At 39.1% G+C, this 26,414-nt stretch overlaps 2 protein-coding genes across 6 annotated transcripts in view; one reads left to right on the forward strand and one right to left on the reverse strand.

Annotated features, from left to right (window-relative positions):
• Positions 1-1,756: 1,756 nt before the first annotated feature.
• Positions 1,757-24,711, reverse strand: Azi2 (5-azacytidine induced 2). 3 transcript variants are annotated; one of them, XM_021648757.2, is made up of 9 exons: positions 24,579-24,711; positions 17,393-17,613; positions 16,826-16,930; positions 15,674-15,799; positions 15,125-15,224; positions 14,174-14,322; positions 9,888-9,982; positions 5,980-6,098; positions 1,757-3,602 (listed from the first exon to the last, which is right to left on the reverse strand). In XM_021648757.2, exons 2-9 carry the CDS (start codon positions 17,606-17,608, stop codon positions 3,190-3,192), a joined length of 1,323 nt encoding a protein of 440 aa, XP_021504432.1. In that variant the 5' UTR covers positions 17,609-17,613; positions 24,579-24,711; the 3' UTR covers positions 1,757-3,189. The 3 variants fall into 3 exon arrangements, with proteins under 3 accessions (XP_021504432.1, XP_021504433.1, XP_060241067.1); XM_021648758.2 differs by lacking the exon at positions 16,826-16,930; XM_060385084.1 differs by lacking the exons at positions 15,125-15,224; positions 16,826-16,930; positions 17,393-17,613; positions 24,579-24,711.
• Positions 24,712-24,981: 270 nt separating this feature from the next.
• Positions 24,982-26,414, forward strand: part of Zcwpw2 (zinc finger CW-type and PWWP domain containing 2) — a 95,267-nt gene continuing 93,834 nt past the window's right edge. Inside the window, exon 1 of one of the 3 annotated variants that reach the window (XM_060385086.1) lies at positions 24,982-25,115. The gene's annotated coding sequence lies outside the window, so the exon portion shown is untranslated. Of the gene's footprint in view, positions 25,116-25,139; positions 25,307-26,414 lie in introns of those variants that run through there. The other 2 variants (XM_060385087.1, XM_060385085.1) reach the window with 2 other exon arrangements.

A 26,414-nucleotide genomic window follows, 5' to 3' on the forward strand; every position in this document is an offset into this window, starting at 1 on the left:
GTTCTGCTTTATTAATTACGGGATAGGGAAAAATCCTAAATGTATCCAATGTATCGTTTTCCCAGCCCTCTTGTTTTGTTTGGTTGGGTAATAAACCCAATTTCTTGTAACTGCAGTCACAGTGCTAGTTGTCTTAGTACTTTCACATGTACATTACCTTCCGATTATGCAGGCTGATGTGGGATGAAACGTACTAGAGGAGGAGCCCAGACAGCCTTCAACACTGCTAGGAACAGCTGTGAAACCGTCCTCCACCCTCCCACTTACTGTGCTGCTGTGGCCATCAGTCTGACCGTGACAGCTTACCTGGCACTGCCAGTGTAGGCATGTAGGTAGGGCTTGTTTGAAAACAGATGAGATTAGGTCAATCAGTTTATCAAAACCTTTGATGGAAAAGTTTCTGTACTATTTCTTGGTCTTTTCAACTTGATTACTAAAAATACCGTATAAGCTTTGATTTTAAGAAGTTGTCATTTTTGAGTGTGAACTTTTGTAACACTGGAGATTCAGGAGGAACTGGTAAATTTCTGCTTCAGTGTGTCAATTTGGACCTAGGCTGAGCTTTTTATACTAAAGGTTTTAGGTGGTTTTTTTGTTTGTTTGTTTTTTGAGACTGGGTTCTGTGTAGCCTTGGCTGTTCTGGACTAGTTTTATAGACCAGGCTGGCCTCAAACTCAGAGACCTGCCTGCCTCTGCCTCCCCAAGGGCTGGGATTTCATTCACAGCTAAAGGCTATTTTCTTAAACAGGAAGGCAAGACTTAACTCTGGGTCCAATCTCAATATTTTTTTTTCCTCATGTTCAAGTTTTACACAGTACTCAGAAAAGAATTACTCCTATTTGAAACTCAAAGAACCCATTTTCCCAGACCACAGATCAACAAAAGGTGGCCAGAAGCTGAAGCAGAGAAAAGAGCAAAAGCACTAAGTCTAGAGCCTGCAAGATGGGGCAGGGCAGCAGCCTGTTGATCCTACACTAGCCTGTTGGCACTGGTGCATCACATGATGAGAGCCTCTAGTTGTTGTTTCAGTGACTCAGGGAAAAGGCACAGCCAGCAGTTACTATAAGAAGCCAGTGACACAGTAACAAGACTTTTGTTTGTCACACAGCCAATAGGTACCAGACACACTGTTCACATCCACCTCTTGTGTGACTAGTGTGCCAGCTGCAGATGTCTTTGGTGAACTGGCTTTCTACTGTTGCTTGTTCATAGGGCAGGACTGTTCTTGACTCACATACCAGTTCAGTGCTTTCTTTTGGCCTCAGTACAGTAAGGGGGCAAGAGGAAGGAACAGGTGGCTGCTCTTAGCTGTGTCCTTGTATCATTGCGTTACAGGTGTGCTTAGCTGGATTTTCCTACAAAAAGAAATACAGCTATTACAGAAAATTTCAAGGGAATTTGTTTGGAGTGTTAGCTAAATATAAAAGAACCAACCAAAATGCAAATTTTAATGAATTACAAGATATAGATGCTACCATGCCACCCCTTCAAACACAGAACTGACAATATAAGTGTATACTTAAAACATTTTCTGACTAGATAAAAATATTTTAGGGTTCATCTTTCTAGCTAAAGAAGTCTTACATAGGGCATTAAATACTTTCAACTGTTAAGAACATCAGACTGTTCTGGTGATCCTTTTTGATAACTTACACTGGCTAGAGGAAACTTGCTCCATTCAGAATAGTTTTGGAGAAATAAAATTAATACCAGACTTTGGAAATATACATAGGCAAGGACAGTATTTCACATCTAATTCCATTTTAAGAACAAAAATAATTTTAATTAAAACAAATTCTTGGCATTGTGCAAAACATTATAAGACCCTCTTTACAGAAGAAAACTTTTAATCTTGGTTTAAAAAAGGCAAACCAGTAAGCTACATTAGACATGAGATGAAGGCCTCCGCAGCCACATGAGAAACAAATCCGCTTTCTTATTACACAGGTAGTTAGTTCCCTCAGCTGGAGTCTGGAGGCTCGTGTTTGTTTTATGCATATTGGGTTTTGTTGTATTACTTGGCAGGAGCCTGTACTCCCTTGAGTCAGCTGTGTTCATTGGTCAGAACACAATCCAGTATCTGACATCAATTCCATTAATCAGGGCAGGCATGAGTAAGTGAGTGAGATAACTGAATGGTGAACACTGCCGGGCTGTGCATGGGATTCAGCACGAGATCAGAGGTCCTTTAAATTGAGGATGTAGGAAATGCCACTTAGGAAAGGACAGTCTTCTTACGTCACACAGGTAATACATGATCACTAATACTCTTTGTTTTGACCCTGAAGGAATTTAGATGAATTTCCACATGAAGCCATCTTCTTTATTTCTTTACTTATTTACAAGTGATTGGCCACTTAAGGGATATTTCATAATTATACAGCACAAAATTTAGTTCTAGATGAAGTTAATTAGGATTTACTTTTTCAAATGTCCTATCTGTGCATAAGCTGTTCTGTGTATGTGTAAAACAGACAGCTGTTCTGCTGAAAATGACTACATGGTGAGTTCACTATGACTCACTGAACACACTGCTCTGTGAGATGTTCTTTCTACTTCAGCTGGACTTTGTATAAGGTTATAATAGTTTAATTCGCATACATCATCATTTTTAACTATTTGGATTTGTATACACTGGGAAAAAGTTGGCTTCAATGGTCATTAGTTCAAGTCTTAGAATTTAAATTGCACTTTAAAATTGTATACACAAACGTTTTACTTAAAATGATTTTGAATCTTAAAACTTGAAGAACAGCAGAGATGTAATAACCTACTTTTACTCCATTATATTTCAAATCTTTATGCATCAGAAAGCCAAAGAAGCACAACCTTTTCACACTGCCATTTGCTTCTTGGTATAATATGAACCAGCAGACATGGTTTTTCTCTTATATTAAAGACTACTCTTTATTTGAATGGGCATTTAGACTGGTCACATACTTTATAAAACCATGTCGAAAATTTCCGTTTTCATTCCTTTTCCAAGAAGCAAAAATTTGTAATTGTTATTAAAGGTACAACCAGAGGTTCTCATAACTGGAAAATAAAGTACATAATGTGCAGAATGTACAAATGTACACATTGGAGAACTCTGCAAGACTGTAATCAAAGTCCACTTCCAGTCTGAACAATCCCTTGGGAGAACTAGTGAATTAGTGTCCTCCTGATCAAATCGCAAGTCCCATCAAATTAACTTTTGTAAAGGCAGTTCTGATTATGTTGATCCAAGTAATGCAGCGGTGGCAGGTTGGGTAAAGGTAAGATTCTGCTTTTATTTTCACCAAATGCTGTCTCACTTGATTTAGGAGGGCTTGGGAATACCCAGGAATTATCTTCCAGAGAATTTCTGCCATAGGAATTGTGCTCCTGAAAGTCTGCACCATCATTAGGAGTCAATCTCTCGTTATCTGTCCATGACTGAAGAACTGCTTTGTCTGAGAAAGCCTTTCTATCTTCTGGCAAAGGGGAAGACGGAGCATAACAAGTAGCTTTGCCATTTGGTGACAAAGGGGGATATCTTTTGTAAGTTGCAGTGAAGTTTGTCAAGTGCAATTTAGTGCTGTCTCTTCCAAGGTCTTCCACACATCCTACTGGGGTACAGGCTAAAAAGAAAGCAAAGCTATGTGTCAGTCTTCTAGCATGAGACTGTAAACATCTTATTTATTATTAGTTTTGCAACTGATAATAATAATTAGCATTTCCAATTTAGTATGATCACTGGAAACTGACTTGGAGATACCTAACGTACCTGAGCTCTGAGAAAACACATATTTACTGAAACTGACTAAAAGTCATTTACTCAGCTGCTTCTTTTGGAAAATAGATGTGGGAATCCTTTCCTGCCTATGTCATCCCGCTGATCAAGTCTACGTGTTATTAAAAAAAAAAAAAAGCATCTTTTTTACAAGGCAAAGACAAGTTCTTGGCCTTTAATGTGGCTAGTGAATATTTTAGATCATATTTAGTGGAGACCAAGAAAGTCATGAGTAATTAGTAGGTTTAAAATATCTTCTGTTGCTTATTGAAACGTCTCCATGAGAGGGTCCAAAAGTAACTTAGTTTTACAAATATACGTTGAATTATTCTTCAAAGTCAAGTGAAATTTTAACATGTATTCAAAAGTCTTTGTGGATAAAAGTAGTTGAAATGCAATCTGTAAGGTCAATTTCTTATAATAAATATAATAGTAACAATTTTGCTTTGCTAAACAAGCAGGTCAACTTAAAGAAATAAAAAGGTGTTTCATACATACAATAGCTTAGAAAAGACTGCTATGAGGTTATTATTTAGCTATAATCAGCAAACTAGCAATAGTAGCATCTTTTACTCTCTGAATTCAGTCAATATGCCGCAATTGAAAGCCATAAAATATATATATATATATATATATATATATATATATATATACACACATACACACACACACACCTATATATATAACCAAGGATGACCAAGTATATCTATAGCTTGGCTCCATGCGAACCTAATATTTTATTTTTATGTGTGTATGTGTGTAAGCATGAGAACGTAGGTACACACACATGAGCATGAAGGTCAGAGGACAGGTTTCCAGAGTCGTCTCTTTCTTTTCACTGTGAGCTCCAGGGGAAATGGGTCCTCAAGTTTGCAGGTGAGCCCTTCCACTTACTGAGCCATTCTGCTGGCGAACCAACACATGTAATTTTAGAAGAAACAAATTGAAGCACTTGGGTAGTGGACTAGGGGGATAGATAAAATGAAAGAGCTGAAAGTAATAAATTCTTCTGGATAACGGTGATGGGCAGGTTAGGGATAAGTGAGCCATAACCCTGTCTATTTAAAACAATGAGCTATAGGGACTGCTGACTGCTTAATAGTGTCCAAGGAAATAGTCTAGAAATTGATAGTGTAAAGGCATCAAAAGACTATTATCAGCCAAGTAAGAAGGGACACAGGATGGAAAGAGCTTTTCTTCTTTATTATTTTTTAGAACATACTATTTATGATATACTTGTTGTACTGACAGCTTACTCCACAATAGCTGAGTACCTTTAAGGATAAGTCTTATTTCTGTCATCCACCTATGGTATCTTCATAAGTAAACTTAACTACTGGAAAATGAGGGCAAGGTGAACGATAAATTAAGCTATGTTTGCTCAACACCACATTAATTTGCCTGATTCTTAAGTAGTCAACTCCTCAGAAATCAAAAGAAACCGAATTCAGTCTTCTCCTCCTTCCCCAATGTGAAACATTTTCCCTTACAAGCACTCCTGAGAACGTTTTTAATTTTCTTGTTCTCCTTTAGGACAATCAGAGGTGCAACTAATTTTAAATTAGATACCGATCACTTTTCAAAGTCACATCATATTCCTTTGAAAAGTAAAATTTAAGGCATTAAATGTATACTGTATATTTTGTAAACCTGTCATATAATGTTAGGTCCAAATACAGATCATTTTTTAAGATATAAAAATAGCACTGACAAAACTACCCACTATTAGCTAACATAAAAAGAAAACAATGGCAAATTCAGGTTGAGTCTGCCTTCAAATCACATATCCCGTATGGAAAAGTAAAGTTTATAAAAATATATCAGGAACTAAGTGAATCAGAATTGTTGTTTTGAAAATAAAACGCTAGGTGTTTGGTCTATTTCATAGTATTGGAGCTCTTTTTAAATATACAACTAGTTCTATATTGCTGTGGTAAAAGGCCCCGAACTCAGACCTAACACCTTGGCCTTACACACATAAGCAGCACTTGGCTGAGAAAAGCCACAAGGGGAAAATACAGCACTGTAGAAAAACCACCAACACCTTATGTGTGAAGATGACCAGCTAGAGACTGAAGCAAAAAGAAAAGAAGGGCTGTGACCTGCACACACTGCATGTAGTCTGGCTTATCAACAGCATCCATGAGACTTTGATAAGACAAAGGAGCTGGCTGCTCTGCAGGCAGTTTGGCTGGAATCAGCATTTCCAGCCAGCAGTGACTTGCCTGTCTTGACTGCAGCTGAGGTTCTCAGTTTTCTTAGTAGTTCTGCTTGCACTTGAGTCACCAGATGTAAGTTAGACATCTCCCTCTTCAGTTCCCAGTATGCATGCTGCATATTGTCACTGAAATGGAATTTTATAAACAAGTTATACTGGTCCTTTTTATGGGCAAAGGGAATAACTTCACAATACAAACAAACAGGTTTATATTTACCTTTTAATGACAATATAAATGAACTAAAAGATATTTAATTGGGACGTTGTAAGTGAAAAATCTAGGGTTAACACTTATTTCAAGCAGTAACTACTGTATTAAACAGACTGTGATAAACACTCTAACCAGTGACTTTTCTACTGGCTCCTTTGAGAACTAAGGATTGCTTTTAGCCAGTAATGTGCAGTGCTGTTAATATAATTAGTAACTAGTAGGGAATATGTCCTTCCTTTGCCAATCTGATCAAGAATAAAATTGCATTCATTCATGTATAGTCTTTGAATTCGTCTTTATCTCTGGATTGTTTTGACACTGTGAAATGAAGTGATGAGTACAGACCCAAGACCACATTAAGACAAAATCAAGGTTTCATGCATTACATTCTTTATGTCTGACTGGGCTGTCTCATACTGTTGGTTCTAAACCAATGTGACATGACAGCACAAGACATGAGGAGTCACGTGATTTCCTCATAACGGAGCAGCAGCTAGAGAAACGGACTATGAAACAAAACTTCAGAATGCCTTTCTGTAGTTTTATGATTAAAAGGATTTTACCTCAGAATCTGAAACTTTTATATTTTTATATATATTTATATATTTTATATTTATATATTTTATATTTTAATAGCTTTCATTTTCCATTAAATCCTCTTAGGCCCATGATTTTCTTTAGGTTCTTAACTGTCAACTAAATGAACTGGCATCTTCAGCACATCATCCTGTTTTACTGTACAGCAATACATGAAATAGTCAATATAAGAACTGACTTCATAGTATTAGAACCACTGTTGTTGGTTAGAGAATGTTAATTGCTATGGAAATAAAACTAAACAAACATGCTACCTCATGCTTCAGTTTTTACCTGTTCAAAGAACAATTTAAATTTCAAAGGCGTAACTTTGAAATCTGGATTTAGTATCTAATTACAGAAGCAATAGATATTTAAAAACAAGTAGGTTAAATTATGAGGTAAAATTTTACCTCTTTTCACAGTATTTCTACCCTACTAGGACTGTAATTCTTATAAATAGCAAACTATACTGCTTTGGAGAAAAATCTATTATTTTAAATATCCTTGTTAACCTTTGGTGTATTTAACCAGATCTACTTCAGAGCCAGTAAACAATGGAGATGCTTTTAACAATGACTTTTATAGTGAGTTTGTTTTCAGTATGAAGAAGCTGATAGTTTCATGGTACAATTCTGGGCATTTAGTGTTTTTTCAAAGGCTCACTCAAATTATAAAGCAGCAAGTGTAAGCACTGTACACATGCTAATTCAGGCACACAGGCATAAATAATACAGTTTGAAAATAGTTTATTGTTATAAAATGGTGAATCTGTACCTGACTTACAAAAAAGAAAATACTCATAGAAATACTTGGGCACTGAAATACCAAGTGCATACAGTCACTCAAAATATCTAGACAAGTCAAGTAAAACATTACAAAGGTATTAGTATCAATATCTAATGTGTATTTGAAAAATTCAATTTAATGAAGATTGCTCAAAATTTAGGATAAAATTACATCATCAAATTACCTTTTTGTCCTTTGCTCTTAGTGTCACCTTCAGATTAAAAAAATTACCTGCAATTGGGCAGGACGTTCAAATGGCTCAGTAGTTCAAGGCTACTTACTGCTCTTGCAGAGGGCCAGGATTCAGTTCCTAGCATCCCAACTGCCTATAACTCCAGTTCCAGGGACCTCATGCCCTCCTCTGGCTTCCATAGGCTCCACCTCTCCCCATCAACTCATGCAGGTTCACACAGTAACATACACATAAAAAGATGCATTTTCAAAAAACTAAGGTGATAGGCTGGCAAGTGACCTGAGTTTAATTCCTGGAACCAACTGAAGAGCGAAGGCAAGCACTGACTCCACTGAGCTGTCTTCTAACTACCACACAGGCTCTGTGGCACACTGGCCACCTCAGCATCTAAGATTATTACTAATTACAATTCTTCCTCTTATGGATAACAAAATCATTTCGGTTGGTGTTACCTTTATCATGGAAGTGTTAAGTCTTTAAAATGTGTAAAACTGATTGGTAGTTCTATGCAAACCAACAAATGTTGAAACCATTAAAAAAGAAATGAAAAGGCAAATTATCTCTCCAATTCTTAGCAGGGTTCTAACTTACCCTCATGAGTATTGGGTGTTTTAGCAAAGTGTTTTTGAGACTGCATAGACTGCATACCAACCATTCTACCCTACTTTCTTAACTGGGAGTGTAAACCTAAACTTGCTCTAAGTGACATTAAAAAAAATACATTTTGTGTATATGGTCCTCTAAACTACTCACAGAGAAGTTCCCTGAGTACTAAAGTTATACTAATCCAATTAAGAGCCCTAGAAAACAATACATAACTATGGCTGAGCACTTATTACACTCTATGCATGGCACCCACATTCTAACACCAGCCTGGTAAAATGATTATGCCAGATAGTTTTAGGTCAACTTGACACAAGCTAGAGTCATTGAAAAGGAAGGAGCCTTAATTGAGAAAAGGCCTCCAGAAGACTGGGCTGCGGGCAGGCATGTAGGGCATTTTCTTAGTGGTTGATGTGAAAGGTTCCAGCCCACTGTGGGTGGGGCCAAGCCTGGGCAGGTGGTCCTGAGTTCTAAAAGGAAGAAGGCTGAGCAAGCCATGGGGAGGAAGCCAGGGCCTCTGCATCGGCTCATGCTCTCAGGATTCTGCCCTGTTTGAGTTTCTGTCCTGACTTTCTTCAATGATGAAGAGCAGTAAGGAAATGGAGGCCAAATAACCCTTCCCTCCCAAACGTGCTTTTGGTTATGGTGTTTCAGCATAGCAACAGTGACCCTACCCAGGATAATAGGAAATCAGTTTGCACACGAGACAAGTTCAGGAGTCAACGCCACAATGGTCTTTTTTCAAAACTGTGTTCCTTATCTACTCTGAGTATTGACCACGGTACCCTTTTTGGGAAGGATATTTTCTCATAGGCCTTGTCATTATATACACATCACATCAACTACAGTAAATAGTGGATGGCCCACACAAATATGATTAGTCCAAGTACAGACGTTTGTATTTTGGTCTTAGGGAACTTGTCTGTGTCTCAAGAGGCATTGCGTATTCTGTTTAGAGAACTGTGAAGTCTTCCTGACCAACACTATGTATCAACCTTTTGGTAAATGAATGAACGCTGTTCACGAAAGAAAAACCTACCGAGGCATGATTCTACTGCAGACATATATAATTTTCTTTAGCATTTGAAAAGTTACTATGCTCCCTTAAAGCAGCAGTTCTCAACCTGTGGGTCGCTACTCCTTCGGAGTTCGAGCATCAGATATTTACGTTATGATTCATAACAGTAGCGAAATTGCAGTTAGGAATTTGCAACAAAATAATTTTATGGTTGGGGGTCACCACATGAGGAACTGTATTAAAGGTTCATAGCATTAAGAAAGTTGAGAACCACTGCTTTGAAGGAGCTAAAATTAAAATATGCAATTTGCTAAAGAAGTAGAAGATGTGTACTTTGACAATTTTGAGTTCTCTAAAACAAATGTCTTGAAAATTTTTGACAGGAGAGCAAATCAGGTTAAGCCTGATGGTAACTGTTAAAATCATTTTTATAAATATACAATGACCAGAGATTACAGCCACAGGCAGATGATTTGCTGCTCCTAAAGTTAGAGCACATCAGAAAGGTAGAAGCACACAGGAGACCTGTGGAGAAGGCCCTGGTGTGGAGCATGCTCCTCCCTTGACGAGCTCGGCCTGACGACATCTCTGTTCTGCAGAAAGTCTTCCTGAGATGGACCCTGTGGTGTTTTTAAAAAGGAAAAGACAGGAGTTACTTCAGTGATTTCAGTTCTTCATTTATTACAGATGTTTCAACATTCATAGACTACAACTACAACTGTATAAAGTGTAAGATTTCGGACTCAATGAAATACTGCCACCTATCCTAGAATTGTCTAAATCACTTTCAGTTATTTGTGTGTTCATGTTTTTCTTTGCCTTTAAAATATGTTCTCATGAGTTTGGAATCTATAAAACATTTTGAACATATCAGAAGTGTAGTGTCTCCATCACATTACTGTTTAAAGTACACCTGCATGAATTCCATGGGAAAATGGGAGTTTCTTTGGTATTACTTCTGTACACAAAACCAGCAAAAACTGGACAAGCTACTGTTTTAAGACAGCATAAATTTCCTCCTAAAGAGATATAAAATGAGTGACCTGGCAAGAAATTTTTTGTATGTGCATATATTTTGGTCTTCATTTTCAAAAGCAATTGATCCGTATTTTAGGACAAGCAGTTATATCTTGAGGAAACCCATGAATATGCTGGAACAGTGCTGTCGCTTGACATATGCTGTTGGGTTTTACTTTATTTTTCATCGAATGTGTATGGACCAACTGGCTTTACTTTCTCTGGTAGTAGGCAGAGGCACAGACTGAATAGGTCACACACCCTGCATTATTTTAATAAACATTGTGGCACATTAGAGAAAGAACCATTTTCAGTGAATGTAGCAGAGTTTTCTGGTTGTTTCCACAGGGGAAAAAAAAACCATTTTCTTCAATAGCAGTTTGATTTGGGGTTTGGCACAATGTCACCAGTTTAAGACCACACTTCCCAAATTCCCTTGCAAGGTGTGGCACTGGCAGGAACTTTTTAAAAGTTCCTTTTAAATTTTAGTTGCATATACTGTGTGACAAGAGCAAACAACTACCCCAAAACACAAAACAAAGTAAAAACAAAAAACAAAACCCCCACACCTGTAAAAGATACTTTTACATCTAATATACTCAAGATCTTCTGAATCACACTTGTTCAAAATGCATTCTCATTCAAGAGTCTGCAACATTAATATCACAGGTATGAATTACTCTATGAGCAGCAACTGCTGGTACAATCTGAAAAAACAAAATGTTAATCTTCAGTATTACTTATATGACATAAATTATATACTGGGCATAGGCTCACTCCCATAATCCCATTTCTTGGGAGACTGAGGAGGATTGCCACAAGTTGGGACAGGCTGGGCTACAGAGTGAGTTCTGGGTCTACTTGGGCTACAGAGTAAAACTGTGTCTCAAAAACTATCCCCTAGGCATCTTTGGTATTGTTCTTCACTGTACTCCATAGGAAATAAGGTTATCCCAGACCACCTTTAGTTTTTTTGTACCATTAATTTAAAAACATGTTCCTTTGTGTATACTCAAATCACATGTTTACTGCAAACCGCTTTAAAACCAACTATGAAAATAAATCTTGTTAGACTAAGAAAATATTGTACACCTGATAGTTCAGAAAAACTGACTGTAAATCATCAAAAATGTAAGTCCTCAAAAGGACTGTCTCCAACTTGCAAAGATTCCTCATGGCAAGTAAACAGACTGCACTGTTCTGAAGGCCACTCCCAGAACTAAGTTCCACAGGTCACTGCACTACAGCTCTCCTGGATATTTACTACACAGCAGCACTAGGACTCCGCATGGGCTATTTATTTTGATCCACTATTTCTCACACTACTCAGGCTAAGTTTGAACTCTCAGAATCAACTGTTCTGAATGTAAATGGCTAAGATATGAAACTGGAAAATCCCAAACAGAAATGCCTCTGAAACGCTGACCTTACTAACAGCAAACACTAGGCAAATTTGCTAATAGCTGAAACCAGAATGCTGCTAATATGAACACTGTTATACACCCCAGAATGTAATGTCTTAGCATTTTAAAATATGGCCAGAGCAGACACAGATAAGTTATTGATGTCAACACAGGCTTCTTTCATTGGCTCCTTCTTACATTCCCATACCCAAGAAGATTGTGACCAGATCTAAAAGTGCATTTCTAAAAGTGACAGTTTTCTCACCCTTTCAACGTTCTTCTCTTATATCACATAAAACTCTTAAGTTTCTTGCTTCACCATCAGTTTAAACTGATGAAACTTAAGTTTCCTGTACTTCTAATGATCTGGTTATGAACTGCCAGGCTAGGACAGATGTAAAGTAAAAGTGTATGTTTATTCCCTAGCACCACCTAGTGGAGGAGAGTAAGTAATAAGAACAGCTTGGCTCTCCATACCCCACACAGACACATCTACGAGTGCTGCCTTTCTGGGCTTTAAACAAGTCTGCCTGTTCATTTTAATTATGTACTGAATATACTCTGTCCAGACACTATAGACAGTCCCTAACAATGTTTATGAAAAGTCAGGCACTTAACACCTATAGAAATAAATTTCCTGAAAGTTAAATAACATTCCTAAACTTCAAATTTAATAAACAACACAATGAAATAGATTCCCATAATCACATGGTATTGATTCTTACTCTACAGTGAAATAGTCTATGCATAAAATGTAAACATACAAAAATGTAATCAGGCATGTAAAAAAGATAGCAAATTATTTCAGGAAGAGTGTAAACATTGATGTTTACTCAGAACTTTGCAGTGCAAATCTTTGTGTGTAAGCAGCTATTCTGTTAGTGGCTTTAACTGGGCTTACGGAGCAGAATGCTGGAAGTCTGAAGAAAGAGTGGCGTGTGGCCCACTACAAGCTTAAAGGTAGGGCAGTAAAATTCTGCAGTCAAGTAAAAGGAAACAAAAATCGCTTGGGCTTTCACACAACTAGACAGCGATTTCTGTGGTGTTTTCCTTTATCAGATCCAGGGTTCTGATGGGTTCTCACTGGCCAGTGCAGGTCAGTCAGCTGCAGGCAGAATGCTATAGTAGTCACACATGAAGCTCAATATAGCTAGTGGTCACTGACGAAGACTATGTTACAGAAGAGAAGTGTAAGCAGCATTTAAGGCTCTTTGGGTTATGGGTACATAACCCTGGTAGACAGCATAAGGATGGCAAGTAGCTCTACTTTTAGATGGTGACCTCCAGAGGGACATGTACAGGAGGCCTTGATGGGCAAGTAAGTGAGCTGAGGATTAACCGGCTATGACTAGTTTAAATTATACAAATGCAAAATATTTTGCCGCCACATTTTCACACTCCCCCCTTCATCTGAAAAAAAATTTTTTTTTTTTAAATCCAGAGTATAGTAGTGGTAAACAGATTCCTAGAGAGGAACTGAGAGGCAGTTTGTGTGACTGGATGACTTCAGGCTAATCATGTTATAGCACACACTTGGCAGATATTTTTTGTTGTTGATTTTCCTAATTCATTCTCAAGCTGAAAAGAAACAGGCTATGTCAGGCTTCCTTTGTTAATGTTAAGTTTGTTGTTTTTTTAAGAATTCTATAATGTTGTCTCTCGTGTTTAAACTAACCAAATTGATATGCTAAATAAATGGAAATGTTAACACTAAGTTCTCTTTACAATTTTCAGACACATTCAGAACAAGAGGAACCAGAAGAAAGGACATTTGAAAAAAATTAAAATAACCTGTGGCAGTCTGAATTCGAATGGTCCCCACAGGCTCATGTACTTGAATGCTTGGTCTGCAGCTGGCAAAACTATCTGGCAAGGGTTGGGAGACATAGCCTTGTCAGAGAAGGTGTCACTGGGGGTGGGCTTTGAAGTTTAACAAGCTCATGCATTCCCTGGTAGTTCTATCTACCTTGTACTTGTGAATCAAATGTAAGCTCTGTTATTGCTCCAGCACTATGCCTGCCTGCCACCATGTTCCCAAACATGGCGATCATGGACTCTAACTTTCTGGAACTGCAAGTCTCCGAATTCAATGCTTTCTTTCATAAATCGCCTTGGTCACGGTGTTTTGTCACAACAGAAAAGTAAGACATAACCCAATATACATTTTAAACCACATTTTAAAACCTTATCAAAACCACATTTTGGGGTGAGTGAACATACAGAGTGTATGAAATACAGCAGCAATGATTACAAAGTAAACAAAATTTCTAGGAAATGAGAACGTTATATGGTTATGATTAATTACAGACCTATGATTTAGTACTTAGTTACAAATCCTATATGTATGTCACATATTTCACAGATGTTCTCAATTTAATAACATTCAAGTACCGTCTGCTTGGCTTTCTGTAGCTCTGTCTTGAGATCGTTGCATTCTTTCTTCATTAGTTCAAGTTCTTGTTCTAAACCATGGATCTTCAAATCACAGCCTAACTTTTCCACCTCCCAGTTGGATGAGGGTGGATTTAAATTCCTCATCACTAGAAAAAGGATAGACAACAAAATAATTATCTTTGCTTTCTATACCAGTTCCAGTTCCTAGGTGGCACTCGTAAAATATCAATAAATAACTATATAAAACAACCATACATACTAAGGCTCACTGTCATGCACTCTGTCAGTGTTTGAAATTTGACAGGTACAATCAATGTCAACAAGTTTATTTGTAAAAATCTGATTATGGAAACAACACAGCTGGATCCTATATTGTCTCTGACTTAAGTCCTTCATTTCTCCATTTCCAAAAAGCCCCAACCATTTTCCTGAAAAGATCTCATATTAATTTTCTATCAAAAGTTCTCTCAGTAGCCAATTCTTTTGCTCATCTCATGAAACTATTGATAGGAACAAGACTATTATCTATAAGTCCCAGAAAAACTTTCAACTTCAGCATCTCATCTGTATATTTTATTAACTTTGAGGAAGAAAAAAAATTAAGAGTGATTGCAGCTACTCCATGACAATGTGTTTAACTGTGGGCAAAAAGTTTAGTATGAAAGATTAGGTCAGGAGAGAGCAGTGGGTGAGAGCTTCAGTGGAGATGGGGTTTATGTCAGTCCTCCTCTACTTCACACACTACCCTTGAATAAAAACAGCACATCTTCTGTAGGAAAACTACAATTTTCAGCCAAAGAAAAGTTAATAGGATATTGCATAAAAAAGAACAGAAAAAAATTAAGGCTTTATCATACAGATATAGGAATATCTATATATTATAGATCTCATACAAATGGCAAGATCGATTAATTCTATTAGAATATTCATAACAAGTAAGTGGCATACCCTGCTGAGTTTCCACCTCTGTTCTGAGCTGCAGAAGTTCTACTTCTTTAGACTGTAGCTGTTCATTCAATACTTTCAAAGATTCAGAGTTGTCTTTATTCTAGTTAAGTAGGGAAAATGCCAAATTACAGTCAATAAAATCTCTAGGCTTGCTTATATCTTAATTTTTAGGTCAATATTGAATAAACCTCATTCTAACTTTTCAAAGATGGAAAAATGAACCCTGCTTCTCACACCATTTTGTTTCTTTCTTAGTACACCATTCTCACTGTATTAAAAGTAAAACAAACAAAACCCCCAATGAGTAAGAAATTCAACCTTGTCATCACTTTTTCAAAGTAAATTAGTGGTGCTGAGATGGCTTTAAGCCCTTAACATTATTAACTAATAATTTTTTTTTAATTAGTGGAAAATATAATCATTAAAAATTTTCCTATGCCATGAACAAGTATATTTTAATTAACAATTGTTTGACCCCTTATTTTAATTCTAGAGCTCTTGCAAAACAAAACAATGAAAATATAAAGTATTATTTTCAAATCAACTTACTATTTTTTCCAATTTGTTCTTCAAATTGTCTCTATCAATGCAAACCTCTCGATATGCATGATAGGCCTTATTCACTTGTTCTCGTCCCACAGGACTTGCTTCTTCATCTACTCGAGCTCCAACAAGCTAGCAGTATGAAATTAGGGGAGAAATCTTCAGTGGGTACTTCGTAGAACCAAGTAAGTCCTTCAGATGATTCTATATCTTCCTCTAACTACTGTAACACAAGGAGAAAGCCTACCTTTGCCTATAATTAAGTGAGTATTTCATTGACACACAATCTTCATTAAGACACACGGTAGGTACACAAACAACAAGTACCTTCTATGTTTGTAGCTCATCAGTCTTTGTGCTTTGTAACAAACTTAATCATAACAATGTAATTTAGTATATTGTCTTGTGAGTGTAAGGAATAGACATGTCACTTCATTAAACCCTGTATTATTCCAGCAATTGAAATTAATAGGATTGATGATCACAAAAACAATTTTGTATGTTAACTATATACTAAATTCCATAGTTTCTATTTAATTTTAAAAGCATAATTCTTAGTTGTCCAAGTTAGCTTCAATAATTTATCTCAATATATGACAAATATAGTTAGTTACTAAGTTAAAATATGAGAAAAATTATAATATTAATAAATTATTTCCCTTGTTTTACCATCCCAACAAACAAATTAAATTCTATTAACCCTCATCCTCAAGTTTTTAAGTACAGGAAAATTTCTTTCTTTGACTGCTCAAAACTCATTTCTTTTACCATTTGTGGAAGCTCTTATTTTTGTAAGACAGAAATAAAAATCTGAGTTTAAGAAATAAACTAATTAAAACCTTGAAATGCCATAAATAAATGAACAACCAAGAAAAATGCCAACATATAGTCAAGTTAAATCTGGTGATTTAGACTGCATTTTAGCTATGTGTATATGAAATTCAGGAATTTAACACTCAGCATAGAAAAATACATGTGTCATTATTAGTTCAAAATGTTATTCTTACTTTGTGACAAAAATAAAGAATCAGAAATAAAGGTTCCATTTCTGGTGAAGAGCTTGTTAAACACAGTGAAGCAGTAGCACAGAAGGATCCTCTTAGACAGGTTCCTTTATCGTATTCTTCTGTACCCACTTGAAAATTCAAAATTACATACATTCATCAGGGCTGGGTGACTGCTCAGTTGGTTAAACTGCTTGTTGCAGGACCTGAGTTCAATCCTCACGTAAAAACCAGGTGTGGTGATGTGTACTTGTAATCCCTGTAAGAGGAACATAGGGACCCGAAGATCCCTGAGGCTTCTAGCCAGGCAGCCTAGTCAAATTAGTCAGCTCTATGACCTAGCACAAGATCCTATATCAAACAGGAGGAGCTCCTAAGGAACTCCTTAGGTGTGCCCATGCACGTTTGCCTCACAAGCAAACGAACCAAAAAGAAAACAAAATTAAACAAAACAAGAAAAAAAAAAAAGGCAACAAAAGCAATGACAGTAGGCAATCTGAAAAAAAGAAACAGGAAATTCTGAAATACAATCCTTTCATGCTGTTAAATTCTGTTCTACAATATCACTGAGCACATAGTATGGCTGATGCAGCACAGTTTAATGCAGAAGAATTCAGAAATTCTTACTTATTCTTGGAGGACAGATTAGAAAATACTTTAAATTTCAAATATTGGAATTAATCTTTATGTCAAAAATGTAATCAAAAGAGGAATAAAATACCTTTTCTTCCAAAGCTCTTATTCTTTTCTTTAAGAAGGAGTTTTCTTTCTCTGAGTCCTTAAGTCTCTTCTTGATGTCTTCATACGCAGTGACCAGGGCAAAATGTGAAGCAACAGACTCGTCTCCGGGATATGCTGAGAGCGGAGTCACTGTCTCTCTTCTGTGGGCTTTTTCATGATTGAGAATACAGATGTCATCTTCCACTAGTGTGTCCATGGTGGCTATGGAGAAGATAAAGTATGAGGGTCACACTTGGTAAGTGAGCAGGGGTAAAAAAGTATAACTACAATGTGAATACTGAAAACAACTTTAAAAGCATTTTCTTTCAGAGGCAACACAACATAGTTGCTTTAAGCACAGCTACCCAGGCTCTAATCCAAGGTTCAGTGTCTGTGTGACTTAGTGAAAAAGCTAATAACCACTTTTAGTCTAAATAATTAAAAATAATTATAGATAAAACACTTAGGACCATAATCCATTACTATAAAGTCCTATCAGAGTGTGAAATCAGACTGTGAGTATGGTTCAGCAGGACAACATTTGCCAAGCTGGTATCAGGTCCTGGGCTGGATCCCTTCTCTATTCATTTTTAACATTAATCATCATTAAGCAAAAATACAAAATAAAACCTCTATAGTGCAGTGTGGGAGACAGGCATACAGAAAAAACAATTACACTGCATAGGTATGAAACAGTACACAATGCCATGGAGCCAGAGGGATGGTTTTCAAAGAAGGTACTGAAATGACATCAGCTCACTGTAATAAATGAGGAGGGCGTTCTGACTCTGTCCATCACACTTAAACCTTTCGGTCTGCTTGCTTCTAGCACAACAACTTTAAAGACAAAGTGTGGGGAGGCAAGAGCTGAAAGGTGAATTGCAGGAGATAAAGGTGTAACTGGGGACCAAGTGAGACGACCCTTTATGCTGAAGTGGTTGTCAATTTTGGCTCTTACCACAGGGAACAGGACAGGAGCCTCCCACAGAGGGCCCTCAAAGACTACCCAGCAGTGTATCAAAGCAGATGCTGAGACCCACAGCCAAACTTTGGGCAGAGTACAGAGAATCTTATGAAAGGGGGAGATAAAAGACCTGGAGGGGACAGGAGCTACACAAGGAGAAAAACAGAACCAAAAAATCTGGGCACAGAGGTCTTTACTGAGACTGATACTCCAACCAAGGACCATGCATGGAGATAACCTAGAACCCCTGCACAGATGTAGCCCATGGCAGCTCACTGTCCAAGTGGGCTTCCTAGTAATGGGAACAGGGACTCTCTCTGACATGAACTCAGTGGCTGGTTCTTTGATCACCTCCTCCTGGGGGTGGGAGGCAGCCTTACCAGGCCACAGAGGAAGACAATGCAGCCAGTCCTGATGAGACCTGATAGGCTACGGTTAGATGGAAGGGGAGGAGGACCTCCCCTATCAGTGGACTAGAGGAGGGGCATGGAAGGAGATGAGGGAGGGGACAAGGGAAGGGGCTACAGCTGGGATACAAAGTGAATAAACTTTAATTAATAAAAAATTAATAAATAAAAAAAGATAGCCCAGACCAACACTTAAAACTTACTAAGAATACCATAACTGTCAGGGTCTCATCTCACGGTGGTAGTGTTGATGTTGTGGACCTTCTGAGGTGGGGTGTTAGGAAGGTCCTTAGGTCACTGGAAGCTTGTCCTCAAAGGAGACTCTTGGATCCTGGTCTGGTCCTCTACCTCTCTTTTCCTAACTTGTGATGTGAGCAGTTTACCCCTTAAGTGACCTGCCATGTTGGGTCACTTGCCCTTGCCAGAGGCCCAAAGTCAGGGCACCAAGTCTTAAGACTTGAACTTCTAAAACTGTAACTGAAAGTTTTCCTTTCCTTCATAAGTAGCCCATTCATAGGTATTTCACCTTGACAACAGAAAAACAATCCATACAATTGCCAATGAACTACTTGGCACTGTGCAGTTTAGAAACATCCATTTAAATTCTCATGACTACCCTAGGAGGTATAAAAATCATGTTAACACCTTCTTATAGACAAAAACTGGGCCATAAATGTAGGCAGGTTAGATTAGTGTGCAGCAGAGAGAGGCTGTCTGATTTTAGGACCAGAATTAGTAATATTTTTCCCTCCACAATGAACTTTTCTTTAGAAACCTTACATTCATCAAGACCTTAGAGAATGGGTGGGGAAGCTCATGTCTATAATCACACACTTGACTGAGGCAGAGGACTACTACCAGTTTAAGGCTGCCTCGGTTATATAGCAAGTTCTAGGCAGTCTTGTGCTAGCTATAGTATGGAACCCTGTGATAAAATGTATTTAAAAAACCATGCAGCTGGCCTAGAAGTTCGATTTTTCTGGATAAATGTAATATACTTAAATAGATCAAGCTAATGCAAACATAACATTTTAAGAAACTCGTTCATAGAAAAATATAGTTACTGGAAATGATTGGTCTGCTGCTAAAGATGAGTGGAAGGACATTTTTCTAGCATATAGAAGGCCCTAGGTTTAGCCCCACCACTACAAAAGAGAGCTTCCCCCCACCAAAAAGAAAAAAAAGAAAAAAGATTAACTTAAAGACTCAATGATATTTTGACTACTCCCTAACAACTGGTTAATATTCACTTTCAAAACTTAAGCATTGTAAACATATTCTCAATTGTAAAAGCAGTAATGTTTTCCAGACACACCATAAACAAGAGCAAGAGGATGGTAGAAACAGTTTAACCTAGTGTTTGACAAAGTGAAGTGGAGACTACTGCCTAGAATTACTTATAGTCCTGTTAAATATCTTCATTATGTGGCTTTACTGTAGATCCATGGGCTGAAAATTTCAAACGACTCTATAATAGACACCCTAGTTATTTTGAGTCCTATTCTTATTTGAGAACTATTATCAAGATACACCAGAACTAAAGGGTATTACATGATTTATAAATTCAAATTATAACTAGTGTTCTTGACCATCTAAAGGCTAGGTTCATTTTATGTTAATCAACTGGTGACCTCCTAACTTTTGAATAAAGATGATAGCAGTTCAGGAAGTATGTCAACTTTATCATTTCATCGTAACAGTACTAGAGAGTTAAGAGTAATACATTTAAATGCTACAAATATAGCCGAATGTACAAATATTTCATGTTTGACAAATGTCATACCTTAGAGTATAGACTGAAAGAATATATTAAGAGTATAAATTAAATATAAAGTAAAACAGAAAGGATTGAGGTAAATAATGCTGCCAATTGCTGCTGAGAGCAGTAAAGTTTGAGGAATGATAATAGAGTCATTTGTCAGATAAGCTGGGTAGTGTCTGTGATGAGAGACATATGTAGAAAGAGATTCAGGCACTGTTAATCAAAATTATTTTAAAAGATCATAAATTTCCATTTTCACTGAAATCAATACTGAGAGGGATTTGCTATAATAGAAACAAATATCTTCTATATAAAACTTTCTTTTTTTTCCCTAACAATTAATGATTTTCCTGCCATTTTCAATATCCAAAACCTTGCCATTTAGATCATTTCTCAAGTGTCAACCACTAATGCTTGTACATGTGCATTTCTAGATTTTAGGTGGTTACTAGTAAATTGGGTGGTTACCCAATTTACAAAGCTTAAAAAACAATCAAGAGACAAACTTGGGATATGAACACAAATCCAAATCTTGGGATATGAACTTAAATCTAGGGTTTATTTTTAAATTCATGCATATATACTATGAAATGTGATCTACCGTTAGTTCCCCTCCAATTCTTCCCATATCCCTCAACATGTCCACACTTAAAAATGTACTTCCTTTTTTTAAATTTTGATAATCCACCAAATGCAGTTTTGCTGCCCATATGTGCATGTACATGGACCAGTCACTGGAACACTGGGCATATCTTCAGTGAAGGATCCTACCTCTCCCTGTCACTATCCAGTGCCAAAAACTCCTGAGATTATGTACCTCAACCACACTGGAATTTTGTGTAAAGTCTTGTGTTGGGGATTGGTCTGTTGCAATGTATTTTAATGCTAATTACTGGCCCCCCAAAATCTGGGTACTGCCCAGAAGAGCACATTTCCTCCCAGAGGAACACATTCTCAATTATACCTGTCTTTGTTATGTAACCTTGCTCTACCTAATTTAAAGCTGCCTGGTTAATAAGGTTGCTGACATCCTGGCCTGGGCTGAAGAGAGGCAGTTGGAGCTTTAGTTCCTGGGCTGAGGTCTGGGAGAGACCATGAGGCTTAGGGGAGGAATAAAGAGGAAGCAGAAGATGTAGCAGGACAGAAAGAGAAGGAAGTTGCTATGGAGCAGCAAGGCCCATGAACATGGCCATGAGGACAGACTGTCTGAACAGAAGCAAACCAGGCAGGAACTATTATGGCAAGTAACTTGGGGTGTGTAGTTGGAAAATAGCTAAATAGCTTCAAAGGCTGATACCTGTCCAGTTACTGTGTCTTAAAGCTTTTGTAATTCCAAAAGGTCTCTGTCTCAATTATTTGGGAAACTAGCCAGGGTAGAGAAGCCCTTGAGAGTCTAATCTCATATTTTTCTCTAACAGCCTTGTAAGGTAACAAAAGCTGCTATAAGATCACAACTGTGATGAACATGTATCCCAAAGGCAGCATTTCACAGCACTCCTTCCTTCGTTCCTTCAGCTCTTATATTCTTCTCACCTTCTCAAACCTTGTTGGTGCTGAGACTAATATTTATGACCCATTCAAGGATAAGCATCGAGTCTCTTATTCTCATCACTTTCCCCCAGGATGCATCTTTTCAGTGACTGCTGACTACTGCAAAAGGAATTTTCTCTGGCCAAGACTGAGACCAGAGCAGATCTGTCCATGCCAGCAGCAGGGTTGACCGGGAAAGTTTGGGTTGAGGGGTTGGGCCTGGGGAGGATTGGGAATCCCTTTCTGCCTGCACTAGGAGCTTGGGAGATGGAGATGGGAGTTGAGCCTAGCAATCAGGTCAAATCTAGGTTTTTCGTACAATACTTGGAGTGCTTTAATTATAATTGTCCTCAATTAGATTCTAGACACAGCAGCAGTCTATGGACACTGGCCTAGGATTCAGAAACTCAACTTCTAGACTAGAATACACAGTCATTCACTTCTGCTCTTTGCATCTTAACTTTCATATGTATGCATGACAGGCTGGATCATTAGGACGCCATTTTCTTTTATTGTGAAGGCAAGTTTTAATCGAAGTACAGAATGGGAACCTGAACAAATAAAAAAAACTGGATAAGTTAAACACCTTATATCTATGCTAAACTTGGCAAAAAGTCACTATAACACCATAGTTAGGGAAAACTGAGGCTTAAAGAAGTGAGTATATTTGTCTATAATCACACCTGTGACATGTGACAAAGCTGGGCTTTGAATTAAGGACTATTGTGCATTAACTTCTGAAGTAAATCTTGTTTAGAAATTTCATGAACCCATTTCATACAAGTCAGTTAAGAAACAGTGGGAAAAAGATTAAATCTTATGGAGGAGACCCAGGAAATAACAAGTCCTTTTTTTTTTTCTTCACTTTAAATAATTAAGGCAGAAATGTCTACTGCTTAAAAGGAATTCTCAAATGCCCTTTTAAAAAGATGCCAACACTTAAATCTATGTGCCTTACAACCAAATGCTCTGTAATTCATTAAGTGTCCAAAACCTTAAGCATTATCAGATATGTAATATGAAAAATGACACTTTCATTCTTATGGTCTTGACTCACTGACTGCAGTAAGTCTAAAGTTCATTTTTTATGGCCAAGGAATCTTAAGACGCACGTACAGCTCAGGACAAAGAGCATCCTTCCCTATGTTAACTGTTATTAAAAATTATCTCCTGACAGTGAAAAACAACTTCAATTTGGAATGTAAGTGCCATTCAAACTATGTTGATCCTATTCAGTTTTAATTTTTTTTAAATTTTAACTACTTCATTTAGTAAGCATGACAATGCTCTATCACCATTAATGAAGCGCCTCTGGCACTGGTACTTATACACTAGAAACTGTGATTCACCTTATTTTTCACTTGTAGAGGTCTCACTGTGTAGCAGTGGCTAGGGTCAGAAGTCAGCCTGCCTGTTTCCCTAGTGCTGGGTTATTAAATGCATGTGGCACCCTTCCCTGGCATCCTGTGCTTCGCATTGTGAGGGACTAGGCAGTTCTTAAGAATTCACTAAATGATGTGAAAACACTGAGATGGGTAAGCACGCCTCCATTTACTGGTGAAGTAACTAAACATGCAAGCAGGTTGCCAACTTAAGAGCCAGCACAGCTCTGAGAAACTGTATCCAGGCGCCTTGGAAGGTAAGCACTGTGCTTCAGAAAAAGGAGAAGGGGCAAAGTAAGAGAGACTTAGCCTTTTACTTGTGTTAAGTGAATAAAGGGAAAATTCAATTCTCCATCCGGGTACTTTTTGATTTAATCCACTGCCATTTCCCACGACACCATGCTGGCTTTTGGATATTAAACCCTTAACAATGAAATGTTATGAAAACATGTTATGGTCTGCATGAAAACGACCATTTACAAACCTCAGGGCATTTAGCAATTTGTAACCATTCAGTGACTAATCCCAACTATCCCCACTTTAAGAAGATGGAGTGGTCACCACAGGCTGTACGAGACGTCTGAGAACTAGAAATGAAACTATGCTTTAAGATTTTGTTCAATCCAACTTAAAATTTAAACGGGGAGGGGGAGTCTTCTGTTTTTAGAGTGGAGGTCGATTTCAACCCCAGTACGTCAGGGTTTTTGATCATCACATAGTACTTCGTTCTCTGCAACTTATGTTACGACTTCTAGTAGCCTCCATGGCTATTTTATCTCACTTTTGAGTACTCGAGTTCCTTATGAGCAGGACCAGTGTTAGCCTCCCTAAAGGCACTGCCGAAAAACGGGACCGAAACACACAGGTTAGATCGATGGTTACTGCCCAGACGCCACCGACACGACCTCACGTCCCTTTTCCCTTTCCGATATAAATGACACCCCAGGAAATAAAACTGAAAGCGTTCCCAGGGAATCAGAGCTCGGACAGAACTTGAGCAATCGTCGAGCAGCGAAGGCTGAGGAAGAGCCCGAGGCGCGGGGCTGCGGGCACGGAAAAAGGCGAGCGTCCGGGCAGGCGACAGCCACCAGGCCGCCCCTGACTGGCTGCGCGCTGCGGGCGAGCGCGAGCGGTCCACTCACCCTGAACCCTGGCTACGCAGGGCCGTCCCCAAGGCCACCGGGTTTCGCTTCCCCCGTGTCTGCAAAGCGACCGAAAACAAACCGGGTCGCCAGGGGTCACCACGGGCTTCCGGTTTCCTCGACGACGGGGCCGCTTCCCCCGTCAAGGTGGCCGTCACAGGTGCGCCGAGGAAGCCCCATGTCTTCGGCGCCGGCTCCCGCGGGCGCGCAGTCCCGGCCCTGGAGGTCACAGACGAGCGGAGCACGAGCGGCCCGGGGCGGCCAGAACAGGCCCGTTACCCAGCAGCACGCGCGCCAGCTCCGGGGCCGTCCTCCCCGGAGGCGGCGGGGCCGACGGGCTTCCAGAAGGGTCCACGAACGCCCCGCAGCCCACGAAGGTGCCGCCGCCGCCCACAGGCTACGTGCCAGCGCAGCACGACGAAACCGGAAGCCGGACCTCAGGGAGCGGAGGGCGCCGCAAGCCGGCGCTCTAGTGGGGCGGGGCGTACTACGAGTCCCATGAGTCTCTGCGGTGGGACCAGGCGCACTACGAGTCCCGTGAGTCTCCGCGGCGGGGCGGACTACCAGTCCCGGTGGTCTCCGCGGCGGGTGAGGGGGCGCAGCCGGCCGCGGGGAGGCGAAGTGGAGCTGAGTGAGCGTGGTAGGGCCGGCGCCTGCTGGGCTGAGGCCCGCGTGCAGGGCGCCCTCTAGCGCGTCTTCCCACTCAGGGGCCACTGGGAATCCGTAAGGTGGGTCCGTGCGCCTCAGCTAGGAGGCCGTGGCTGCGAACCCCAGAGCTCACGCGAGTCTGGGGCCCCTGGAACCCACGCAGGCTCCTGTTTCGGGTCGCGTGGCGATCTCCTCGGTATTCTTTGAAGCAAGGTCGCTGTGTTCTGCCCAGGGCCCGTCACTGACTCATTTGGGGTTCCGGGATACTGATCATTATCAGGGACACGCCAGTTCTTGACTTCTGGCGTCCTTACAGTTGTCCTCTCTCTTGGTTATTTCTAGGCAAAAATCCCTCCTTTTTTGAGGCAGGATCCTATGCTTCCCACAAAGGCCACAGACACAGACAGGATTTTTTTCACCACCAGGCGAAGAATTCTAAGCATCTATAATTCTCGCTAAATCTTTATTTTTTTTATTTTTATTTTTTATTTGGGAAAGGGCCTCAGGTAGCCCAGGCTAGCCTCAAACTCTTGAATTTCTTGTCTTCCTGCTTCTGTCTCCCAGGTGCTGGATTTATATGCATCACCAAACTATGCCGTACTTAGGATTGAACCCGAGCCTATGCGTGTTAGGCAAGCATTCTACGTAGTTGCCTCTCTCGAAGACATTGAACTAAACGGTTAGGCATAGATGAATTAGTTACGGTTTTAGGGGGTGGCAGACAAAAGAAAGTCCACACGCTCTAGATTGTTTCTGATTAAATGTGAGAGTCATACTTACAGAAAGTTACTGACAGCTAGGAAAGCTCAAATTTCTTGGCACAATACTATTTTGTCAACTGAAACCTTCAATTCTGTCAGTGTTCTGTGGAAGGTCTTTCAGTATATAATATTGTCTTTGGGTAGGTCCCCTTTTCAGTGGTGTAGATTTGTATTTGAACAAGAAAAAATAGGGACCCTGGTATAACTTATTAGTGTGGCTCAGCTCTCTTTGAGGCAAATATTTATTACTAGGGTTATTACAAGTCTTATTGTGATTAATTAACTTGTTTGAGCAATGCAAACCTTTAAAAAACCTTATTGTTGTTTTTAATGTGTGTGGTGCTTTGCCTCACATATGTGTCTGTGCATGCAGTGCCCACTGAGGCCAGAAGAGTTGTATCACTGGATCCGGAGTTAATGGATGTTG

The sequence above is a fragment of the Meriones unguiculatus genome, chromosome 6, assembly GCF_030254825.1.
Source record: "Meriones unguiculatus strain TT.TT164.6M chromosome 6, Bangor_MerUng_6.1, whole genome shotgun sequence".
In the NCBI taxonomy this organism is placed as follows: Eukaryota; Metazoa; Chordata; class Mammalia; order Rodentia; family Muridae; genus Meriones; species Meriones unguiculatus.